At 45.5% G+C, this 12,377-nt stretch overlaps 1 protein-coding gene across 1 annotated transcript in view; it reads right to left on the bottom strand.

The window, feature by feature from the left end:
* LOC112256400 (MAM domain-containing glycosylphosphatidylinositol anchor protein 2) overlaps nt 1-12,377 on the bottom strand; it is a 211,505-nt gene that overhangs the window by 97,758 nt on the left and 101,370 nt on the right. The window contains exons 7-8 of the mRNA XM_024429645.2: nt 7,358-7,687; nt 4,969-5,262 (exon numbers count right to left, since the gene is read on the bottom strand). Coding sequence (XP_024285413.1) covers nt 4,969-5,262; nt 7,358-7,687 — 624 coding nt within the window. The remainder of the gene's footprint in view (nt 1-4,968; nt 5,263-7,357; nt 7,688-12,377) is intronic.

Here is a 12,377-nt window from a genome sequence, read left to right as displayed (position 1 = left end):
ACATGGAACGGGCCCTACGAGGTGATTGAGAAGCTGGGACCTGTCAATTACCGTGTACCGCAGCCCGGGAGACGGAAACCCCAACAGATTTACCACGTGAACCTGTTGAAGAAATGGCACGAGCGGACAGCCTTGGCGTGTTATGGTCGGGACCAAGGACACCAATGGTACAAGTGGTGGTCCCGAGCAATGAGGACCTCGACCCGGCCCAGAAGCAAGAGCTCAGGGAGCTCGTCGATCGGAACACGGCGGTGTACTCCAAGAAGCAGGGCCGCACGACACACATTGAACACCACACCCATACCCTGCCCGGGGAAACGGTACGAAAGAGGCCATATCAGATTCCGGAGGCCTGAAGGAAAGCCGTGAAACAGGAAGTGGAGGCTATGCTGAGGATGGGGGTCATTGAAGAGTCTCACAGTGCATGGTGCAGCCCCATCGTGTTGGTGCCCAAATCGGACGGTAGCCTGCACTTCTGTAATGATTTCCAGGGTGTGAACGACATTAGCTTGTTTGACGCCTACCCCATGCCGAGGGTGGACGAGCTCATCGACCGATTGGGAAAGACCCGGTACATCAGCACCGTTGACCTGACCAGAGGATATTGGCAGGTACCGTTGGAAGCCTCCTCCCGGGAGAAGACAGTGTTTTTGACACCAGACGGATTGTATCAGTACCGAGTGCTCCCATTCAGTCTGCACGGAGCCCCGGCACATTCCAGCGACTGAAGTACTTCGACCACATCATCATGCACAGCCAATGTTGGGAAAAGCACCTGACAGGCCTCCAGGCAGTGCTGGACTCGCTCAGACAAGCCCGGGTTGACTGCGAACCCCAAGAAATGGAAACTAGCGTTTGAGGTGGTGGAGTACCTGGGGTATTTGAAAGCCCCAGGAGAGGAAGGTTCACGTGGTACGGTGGACTGGCCTGTTCCACGCACCAAGACCCAGGTCAAGTCCTTCCTGGGACTGGCAGGATACTATAGCCGGTTTATCCCCAACTTTGTGGCTATAGCTTACCCCCTTACCGATCTAACCAGGGCCGCTACCCGAAAACAGTGAAATGGACGGACGAGACAGAAGCGGCGTTCAGCCGCCTGAAGGAAGTGCTGTGCTCCCATCCGATTCTCGTAACGCCCGATTCCCAGATGCTGATGTTGGTTCAGACGGATGCATGTGACACGGGACTAGGGGCCGTTCGGTCCCAGATACACGATGGGGAGGAGCACCCCATCATGTACATCAGCCGAAAGCTGATACCCAGAGAGAAAAAATACTATATTGTTGAGAAAGAGTGTCTAGTGGGAATGGGCGTTAGATACTCAAGTATTACTGATTAGGTACCCACTTTCACCATGGTCACGGTCTGGATGGCCAGGGAAAGAGATACAAACGATCGGGTCACCAGGTGGTCCCTTCAACGCTTGACTTTTTCTGTTGTGCACAGGTCAGGGGCGAAGCATGGAAACACGGATGCCCTATCGAGAAGGGAGACATACGTCGCACTGATGATAGTCCCCTCTCCGACAGAGCTAAGGGGGGTACAATAGGTCAGCCCCCAGGGGGAGACTCGACGAGGCCTGGTGACAGATGGAGTATACATCACAAGGCGATGGCTCCATCTGCTGGACATGCCAGGTCTCGACGGGCTCTCCAGCCAGGACTAATTGGGGCTGATTAGGGATTGGTGAGTAATCAAGGGCTGATTGCTCACCAGCTGTACCATAAAGCTGCCAGAAGGGCAGCACACAAGGGAGAGATTGGGGGAGGAAAGGACTCCCGTATAGTTGGGGATGGTACCAGAGGTAACAGGAGGGAGTTCAGTTTTTGATCCCCACAGGATACAGCAAGACCCGGAAACCAGAAGATGGTATCCCAGAGAGGGTCTCTTGGGGGAGACCTAATTCTTTTCTTTTGGACTATTATTTTAATAAACACCTTTGAAGCTGAGCTAATCCTACTCTGTCCGTGTCTGATCTGTGTAAACTTTTTGACCCAACCCCCTGGTCTGCCACAATATCCACATAATTTTCCGTCCTCATGATGCCATTTATTTTGTGAAGTGCACCAGTCCCTCCTGCAGCAAAGCACCCCCACAACATGATGCTGCCACCCCCGTGCTTCATGGTTGGGATGCTGTTCTTTGGCTTGCAAGCCTCCCCCTTTTTCCTCCAAACATAAAGATGGTCATTATGGCCAAAAAGTTTAATTATTGTCTCATCAGACCATAGGACATTTCTCCAAAAAGCACGATCTTTGTCCCCATGTGCAGTTGCAAACCGTAGTCTGGCTTATTTATGGCGGTTTTGGAGCAGTGACTTCTGAGCGGCCTTTCAGGTTATGTCGACATAGGACTCGTTTTACTGTGGATACAGATACTTTTGTACCTGTTTCCTTTAGCATCTTCACAAGGTCCTTTGCTGTTGTTCTGGGATTGATTTGCACTTTTCGCACCAAAGTACGTTCACAGAACGCGTCTCCTTCCTGAGCGGAATGACGGCTGCGTGGTCCCATGGTGTTTAAACTTGCATACTATTGCATACTATTGGTACCTTCGGGCATTTGGAAATTGCTCCCAAGGATGACCCAGACTTGTGGAGGTCTACAATTATTTTTCTGATGACTTGGCTGATTTCTTTTGATTTTCCCATGATGTCAAGCAAAGAGGCACTGAGTTTGAAGGTAGGCCTTGAAATACATCCACATGTACACCTCTAATTGACTCAAATTATGTCATTTGGGGCGGCAGGTAGCCTAGTGGTCAGAGCATTGGACTAGTAACCGAAAGGTTGCAAGATTGAATCCCCGAGCTGACAAGGTAAATATCTGCCGTTCTGCCCCTGATCAAGGCAGTTAACCCACTGTTCCTAGACCATCATTGAAAATGTGTTCTTAACTGACTAGCCTAGTTAAATAAAGGTCAAATAAAACAATTTTAAAAATTTGCCTATCAGAAGCTTCTAAAGCTGTTTAAAGGCAGAGTCAACTTAGTGTATGTAAACTTCTGACCCCCTGGAATTGTGATACAGTGAATTAAAGTGAAATAATTAAACAGTTGTTGGAAAAATGACTTGTGTCATGCACAAAGTGGATGTCCTAACCGACTTGCCAAAACTATAGTGTGTTAACAAGAAATTTGTGGAGTGCTTGAAAAACTATTTTTAAATGACTCCAACCTAAGTGTATGTAAACTTCCCACTTAAGTATACATATAGAAAATGGATTTAAAAGTCCAAATGTGTGTAGCAATTGCAGATTGCCCATTTTAATTTTAATCAAGCATATAACCAGCATTTACGCTGTCATATTTACACCGACACCATGAGCCAAAGAAAATCCCACCTTCAATCCCATGGCCCCGGTTGTTACTGTTGTTTGCCACTCCTGTTTTATAGCAGCGCTCCTGCAATTCCTAGGTGTGCATAGCACTGCGTACAGTAACAGACAACTGTCATGTCCTACACCTCCTTATCTGTGTCAATACACTGTTTAGTGCACTCATCCATAGAGAGCAGGAATGGGAAGAGAGAGAGAGTGGCATCTGCATCCCAATGCTGCAGCTAGGCTGTGTTCCAAATAGCACGCTATTCCCTATATTCACTACTTTTGACCAGAGCCCTATTGTTGTAGTTCTGATTGTACCTGGCTAGGTCCCACTATGCCCGGCTCTTTGGGCCCAGCCCTCCTTCCTCTTCAGCCCCCCTTTCCCCTAGCCTCCTCCTCGCCTGTTTCTGCACAGTCCACAAACGGTTCTCCTGGGGCCACACTAAGGACAACTCTGAGGCCAGGCTGCCTGGGGAGCTCTCACTCCAGTGAATCAGTGAGAGCTTCTGTGGAATAGTGTGTGTGGCCTAGTGACACACACACACACACACACACTTCCGCATTAATCCATTAATGCACACAGGCACGCTCAGAACACACACAGACCTCTTGAATCCACGAAAGCACGCACATGCACACGCACACACACACACACACTTCCTACGGCTCATCGTTCCTCACCCACCTCACAGTCCATTTTGCGTGGTGGTGGGAGGGATATAAGGTCACAGATCACAGATTTTTCAGAGGCCTGACACTAGTAAATTAGAAGCGGTGATCCGAGCGATGAGCAGCTCTGAATTTCTAGAAGCCATCTTCCCTCTGCCCTGATATTAAGAGTAACACAGACGTTATAAATTAGACTGGATGTTTCTCACCCTATGTAGTGTACTACTTTTGACCAGAGTAGTGCACTACATTGGGAATTGGGTTCCATTTGGTATGCATCCACCAAAGCTCTATGACCTCTAATAGTGTCTTCCTCCATAATGTCACCAGATAATTTCCTCCTACGCATGTATGTACAAGGTCAATAAACGTTATGGATTATGCAATTATAAAATGCCTCTCGTTTCTCTTAAGTGTAGGCCGCTAGTGGTCATTAACACTTAGATATGACACTTTCCTGTCACTTTTTTGGTGTGACTGAGTTAAAGTCGTGTTGAAATGTTTCCTTTGAATGTGGAACGTACATCAGGAATTGATTATGTTACATTAACCTTTCAACCTGGGGAAATTGAATCCAGACGTTTTAATAATTAGCCGAGGCGAGATGATTTGCGAAATGCGTAACGCACCAAGATTATGTGCTGTTACTAATTGAAATTAATGATGTATTGAATTGATGAGGTATGATGTATCAAACAAAATATAATACAGATAGCAACATAAGAAATTCCCACACATCTAACTTAAACCCCTTAAACGTATGTGCATTACAGTCAACTCCTGATAAGTGCCAATCAGATTGCAAGTCACAATTCAAATATATAATTTTGAATTTTGCACGGTTCATCCACCTCTCCTGACCTCCTCCTTACAGAGACCTATCCAGCTCATGGAACCAACGTAACCCACCATGGTTCAAACCCATTGCATTTATCAGAAGTGTACTGTAAAAACACAGTATATCCAGAATACTCACATTGCACGGTGAGCTCCACCAGCGCTTCCCGGGGCTTCACGTTGAAGCCGTTGTACTGGCTGGTGGCGCAACGGTAGGTTCCAGTCATCTCGCGGGAGACATTGACAATGCGCAGCACACCATCGTAGCTTTCTGTCTGAAGGCTGCCATCGGGCATAGGCACCTCCTTGTCTGCCCTCGACCAGAGGATGATGGGCTTGGGCTTCCCTGACACCAGGCACTGCAGGTCCACTGTGTCACCCTCCTGGACCACCATGGGGGACTTGCCTCGAGGCACCGTCAGCTCCGGAGGGACTGGGAGAGATGGAGAAAGAAACTTAACGTCACTTAACTTTACGTGGTGCTACTGTGTGATGTTTCGTTGCATTACATTGTTTTCCATGATGTTACCTTATGTGATGTTACCTTATGTGATGTCACTTTACATATTGTCACTGCATAATGTTCCTTTATGTGATGCTATTTTAAGTTACGTTTACGCAATGTTACTTTACACAAAGTTACTGGGGTAGAGCCAAGTTTTATCCCAACCCAGCACTAACACTTGATTCAACTAATCAACAATTCACCTAGACCTTAAAAAGCTGAATCAGGTGGGCAAGAACACCCTATAGTTCTTCAGCCAGGATTAGGGTTTGGTAGACAGTATATCACAAATCACTCAGTGGGACTCAGGAAGCCCTTAGATTTTTGCCCTGTGCATTCTGACCAACCAACCCTCTGGACAACCCCATCACCCCCCCCCTCTCTCCAACAGTGCTATGACTGTGGTATCCTTGTTTCAATTCATCCTTCATCCCCTGCTACTGCAATCCCAATCCGCCACTGCTACACTGAAATAAAAAGCTATGAATACAAAATAGTGCCAAATATGTAATAGAGTAAGGGAAGGGAACACAGAACAGAGAGGCAACGAATGAACAGACAGGTCTCATTTATTTGGCGCGTTTGAGGGGTAGCCATCTCCCCCTGAACTTTCAGCTCTGCTCTCCTACGGGGGTTCTCTGCCAAAGGCAAACACTATCATCCCAACCCAGGCCAATCATTCTGGATAGGCTTTACTTTGCTTAGCCCAAATGGATTTTAGTAATGCATGTTGGAGGCTTCTTCTCTGCTCCATTGGTTAATATACTGGAGGTGACAACAAAGGCAAATGCAGGTCTTAAAAATGTGAATCTGACGAACCGATCAAGACAGCTAGATGAGAGGGAAGGAAAGAACACACCACCTGAGACTTACGTAAGTAGTTGCAGGAGACCTGTGCCAGAGAGGGAAGCATGTGTATGTGTGTGTGTGTGTGTGTGTGTGTGTGTGTGTGTGTGTGTGTGTGTGTGTGTGTGTGTGTGTGTGTGTGTGTGTGTGTGTGTATTTCAGGTTGATGCACATTAGCATGTCCTACAAAGGCTCCCGCACAAATAGGCTCATCTATTTCTGGGTTTATGAGTTGTAGCTACTCACAAAAGTACTTTTAATGGACTTCAATGATCCTAATGGTCAGCTCCTTGTTGTTTTTAAGTTTTCCTTCCGTTTCATTGTCAATTTACCAATCCTCCCGCCCACAACAGGAATAATAATGTCCGGGCTTATCATCAAACATTTGATGTTTCCGCTCTGGCATTACTAACTCATTATCAATTGTTTTTAAGAAAAAACATCTAAAGATCTTTTGCATCAGTTCATACGCCAACAAACTAAAGGAAAATTACAGAGGGAGTAGCTAATTAGGAGAAAATAACACAGGTGACCCTACACTAGCAGGCTGTAAATAATCATTAGGTTTGGAAGAAGGAATGCGCATATTAGCGACAGATTTATGCCTGATTGAATGGACAGATCCCAACAATCTGTCCTGAAAATGCTTTAAAACCCAACACATAAGGATTATGGACTGTATATGAATGGAAGTCTGTGTTTTTGCCACGTCTGGCCATCGTTCAGTCATGGCGTGTCCTATCAAAGCACACATACTGTAGTATGTACTTTGTGTATTGCCTACTAAGAGGGGTAGGTAGGGGTGTGGAGGGGCTGTCCCATCATCTCATCCTTCATAAACACTGAAAGAGCTTGATGATTTTCTATATCCCTGTAACCCTGGGCTCTCCAAACTTGTTCCTGGAGAGCTACTGTCCTGTACATTTTTGCTCCAACTCTAATCTAGAACACATGATTGAAATAATTAGCGGGTAGATAAGCTGAATCAGGTTAAATACAACTGGGGTAGAGCGAAAACCTACAGAACTGTTGCTCTCCAGGAACAGGGTTAGAGAGCCCTGCTGTAACTTATATCGTCCTGTAATGATGAGCCCTACAATATGCTACTTTAGTCAACTGTGCCACAAACCTATTAAATGACTAGAAGCACAACAGTACAGTACAGTCCATTGCTCACCTGTAGTCGAAGAGATATTGACGTCGATGCTGACTTCGGGGATGCCGCCGTTCTTCAGCGCCGCCACGCAGGTGTACGTGCCAAAGTCTGTGAACTTGAGGTCAATGATGTCCAGGTTGGTAGTGCCGGGCTGGACGTCGGGGTCGGTGTGGGTGATGACCATGCGCTCCGAGCTGCGCAGCGGCCGGCCATTCTTCAGCCAACTGAACAGAAGCTCCTCAGGGGGCGTTGCCTCTACCTGGCAGGAGATCTTGACCTCACGGCCGATTTGGATGTTGTCGTCGTTGTGGTACGGGTCAGGCGTGATCCAGAAGCGCCCCTTCTTTAGCCCTACGGAGAGAAAGAGTAATAGGCTACATCAGCACTAATGCTAAAAATTTGGGTTACGTGTTTTTCCTATAAATAACCAACCTTACTGTACTGATTGTATTTATAATTATGGCTGCCACCTGGGGGGCACAAAAGGTTACAGTTTTGAATAAAGATGGCTGAACGAAAGCTAGCTCACCAAAGCTAGCTAGAATAATATTGGTGTCAAATTTCAGCACTGCTGCTACTCTCCCTTGGAGTGGCCGTCCTGCAAAGATGACTGCAAGAGCACAGCGCAGAATCCTAGTGTCATCTAAAGACTTACCGAAATCTCTGGAAGATGCTAAAATCTCTGTTGACGAGTCTACAATATGTAAAACACTAAACATGAATGGTGTTCATGGGAGGACACCATGGAAGAAGCCACTGCTATCAAAAAAAAACATTGCTGCATGTCTGAAGTTCGCAAAAGAGCACCTTGATGTTCCACAGCGATACTAGCAATTATTCTGTGGACAGATGAAACTAAAGTTGTGTTGTTTGGAAGGAACGCACAACATTATGTGTGGAGAAAAAAAGGCACAGCACACCAACATCAAAACCTTATCCCAACTGTAAATGATGGTGGAGGGAGCATCATGGTTTGGGGCTGCTTTGCTGCCCCAGGGCCTGGACAGCTGGCAATCATCAACGGAAAAATTAATTCCCAAGTCCATCAAGACATTTTGCAGGATAATGTAAGGCTATCTGTCCGCCAATTGAAGCTCAACAGAAGTTAAATTATGCAACAGGACAACAACCCAAAAGACAGAAGTAAATCAACAACAGAATGGCTTGAACAGAAGAAAATACGCCTTCTGGAGTGGCCCAGTCAGTCCTGAAGTGGCCCAGTCAGTCCACAAGAATATTGTGGAACTGAAACAGTTTTGTAAAGAGGAATGGTCCAAAACGCCTCCTGACCGTTGTGCAGGTCTGATCCACAACTTCAGAAAACATTTGGTTGAGTTTATTGCTGCCAAAGGAGGGTCAACCTGTAATTACATACAAGGGTTCACATACTTTTCCAACCTGCACTGTGAATGTTTACATGCTGTGTTCAATAAAGACAAAACAATTATAATTGTTTGTGTGTTATTAGTTTAAGTAGATTGTGTTGGTCTATCGTTGTGACTTAGATGAAGATTAGATAATATTTTATGACCAATTTATGCAGAAATCCAGGTATTTCTAAAGGGTTCACAAACTTTTTCTTCCCACTGTAACTATTGTAGGTCCGAGAGACTTTCCTGGTCAGGTTATGTGGTCAGGACAAACTTATTAGGAACGGCTAATAAGAGCGCAAAAATAAGAGCCAAAGTCCCAGATTCTCTGAGAGAGGTTGCATTTTAGTGAATGAACAAATTACTTGAGGTTGTTTGTTTTCCGACTTCATTGTAACTGTCACACACTTTTCCTCAAAGACAGCGGTACATGTTTCACAACAAGAGGCTCATACATTTTTTTACCACAGTGTTTTCGATAAACATCACTTTCCCATTTACCTAAGAGTTCATATGCATATTTGCAGGACACTAAAAGCATTCAAAATATTAGCAAAAATATTTCCAATGTACCAATTTATAATGACGTAAATAAGTGATCTACCAGTAGTCTCTCAGGCCCTTTTCCATTTACTATATATTTGGTATATAATACTTTGAAACAACTGGAAAATATGTGTGCCTTCAGTTGAATTCAAATGTTTGAGCAGGCAGCTTCAAAGGTTAAAGCCACAATTGAAGTAAAACGTCAACTCAGAGGATCCATACAAAAGGGGATGAAAAACTTCCAATACAAAAATAGCTGTTCCCACACTCCCAAAAACAACACATATTACTTTAAACATGACTTTTCACAATCAAACAGTGAATGTACTTGTACATTTTAGTTATACGCTTGTTCTAAGTCCATATGCCATCTCTCCAGAGTTGCATAGTGGCCAGCACCAAAGAAAATAGCCCAGGCGAGTGTGTGTGAAGCGTCATATTGTCCCTATTAATCAAGATGAAAATAAAATGCCTCCAAGACACTGACTTTGAGAAAACCACTGCACCACGGGATCAAGCTAGAATGATGAATGTGAAGTCACTCACTCACACAGTAGGGCTACATTAGTAGTAAGTGACTAAAGATGGAGTCATGAAGTGAATCAGCCAGCTTCATTCAACAATATTTATTTTGTAAGTAATGACATCCACCTTGTGCTTGAATGTCACGTAAGTCATTTTACTATGTCAGGGAAGCTTGCTAGCATCAGGCAGGATACAACACACTAAATCAGCTGATGAAATCACTGGTGACCGATATACAGTACTTGCAAATATTTTGTGCAGTAGTGTTTTTACAACTTTCTGACTGTCAGAAACTTGTATTTTCCCCCCTCATCAATCTACATACAATACCCCATAATGACAAAGCAAAAACAGTTTTGTAGAAATGTTTGCAAATGTATACGTAAAAAAAAAAATAATATCACATACGTATACATAACTATTCAGACTCTTTACTCTTTACTCTTTACTTTGGTAGCGATTACAGCCTCAAGTCTGCTTGGGTGTGACGCTACAAGCTTGGCACACCTGTATTTGGAGAGTTTCTCCCAGTTTCTCCCTTTACTCTTTACTTTGGTAGCGATTACAGCCTCAAGTCTGCTTGGGTGTGACGCTACAAGCTTGGCACACCTGTATTTGGAGAGTTTCTCCCAGTCTTCTCTGCAGATCCTTTCAAGCTCTGTCAGGTTGGAGGGGGGAGCGTCGCTGCACAGCTATTTTCAGGTCTCTCCAGATATGTTCGATCGGGTTCAAGTCTGGGCACTGGCTGGGCCCCTCAAGGACATTCAGAGACTTGTCCTGAAGCCAGTCCTGTGTTGTCTTGGCTGTGTGCTTAGGGTCATTGTCCTGTTGGAAGGTGAACCTTCGCCCCAGTCTGAGGTCCTGAGTGCTGTGGAGCAGGATCTCTCTGTACTTTGCTCCATTCACCTTTCCCTGAATCCTGACTAGTCTCCCAATCCCTGCTGCTTTAAAACATCCCCACAGCATGATGCTGCCACCACCACGCTTCCTCGTATGGATGGTGCCAGGTTTCCTCTAGATGTGATGCTTGGCATTCAGGCCAAAGCGTTCATTCATCAAACCAGAGAATCTTGTTTCTCATGGTCTGAGAGTTTTTTAGGTGCCTTTTGGCAAACTCCAAGCGGGCATAGATGCCTCTTACTGAGGAGCGGCTTCCGTCTGGCCACTCTACCATAAAGGCCTAATTGGTGGAGTGCTGCAGAGATGGTTGTCCTTCTAGAAGGTTCACCCATCTCCACAGAGGAACTCTGGAGCTCTGTCAGAGTGACCATCGGGTTCTTGGTCACCCATGAGTCGTGCCTCATCGCTGCAACTCCCATACGGACTCTGGGGAGAGGCGACGGTCGAGAGCCGTGCGTCCTCCAACACACAACCCAGCCAAGTCGCACTGCTTCTTGACTCAATGCCCGCTAACCCGGAAGCCAGTAGCACCAATGTGTCAGAGGAACTACCGTACACCTGGCGACCGTGTCAACGTGCATTGCGCCCGGCCCGTCACAGCGAATTGGTACAAGAATACTTATGTAAATAAGGTATCTGTAATACATTTGCATAAAATGTTTGCTTCATTATGGGGTATTGTGTGTAGACCAATGTGTTTAATGAATCCCTTTTAGAATAAGGCTGTACCAAGGCCCTTCTCCCCCGGATGCTCAGTTTGGCCGGGCGGCCAGCTCTAGGAAGAGTCTTGGTGGTTCCAAATGTCTTCCATTTAAGAACGATGGAGGCCACTGTGTTCGTTTGGACTTTCAATGCTGCAGAAATGTTTTGGTACCCTTCCCCAGATCTGTGCCTCGACACAATCCTTCAAACTCATGGCTTGGTTTTATGTTCTAACATGCACTGTCAACTGTGGGATCTTATATAGACAGGTGTGTGCCTTTCCAAATCATGTCCAATCAATGAATTTACCACAGGTGAACTCCAATCAAGTTGTAGAAACATCTAAAGGATGATTAATGGAAACAGGATGCACCTGAGCTCAATTTTGAGTCTCATAGCAAAGGGTCCGAATACTTTCGTTTTATAGGTTTCTGTTTTTTATTTTTAATACATTTGCAAAAAATTGTAAAAACCTGTTTTCGCTTTGTCATTATGGGGTATTGTGTGTAGATTGATGAGATTTTAAAATATCCATTCTAGAATAAGGCTGTAACAGAAAAAAATGTGGAAAAAGTCAAGGGGTCTGAATACTTTCAGAATACACTGTATAGGCTACAACACATTACGCAGGACAGAAAAACATAAAAGTCCATAGATGTAGCTAGCTACAGTATATGCTCTCTTTGTTGTTGTTTTTTAAACTTTTCCCCCTTTTTCTCCCCAATTTCTTGGTATCCAATTGGTAGTTACAGTCGTGCCTCATCGCTGCAACTCCCATACGGACTCTGGGGAGAGGCGACGGTCGAGAGCCGTGCGTCCTCCAACACACAACCCAGCCAAGTCGCACTGCTTCTTGACTCAATGCCCGCTAACCCGGAAGCCAGTAGCACCAATGTGTCAGAGGAACTACCGTACACCTGGCGACCGTGTCAACGTGCATTGCGCCCGGCCCGTCACAGCGAATTGGTACAAGAACATCCCTGCCGGCCAAACCCTCC

This window comes from Oncorhynchus tshawytscha, linkage group LG24 (genome assembly GCF_018296145.1).
Source record: "Oncorhynchus tshawytscha isolate Ot180627B linkage group LG24, Otsh_v2.0, whole genome shotgun sequence".
Classification (NCBI taxonomy): Eukaryota; Metazoa; Chordata; class Actinopteri; order Salmoniformes; family Salmonidae; genus Oncorhynchus; species Oncorhynchus tshawytscha.
The sequence above is the reverse complement of the archived record's forward strand: the minus strand, read 5'-3'. Positions and strand labels throughout refer to the sequence as shown.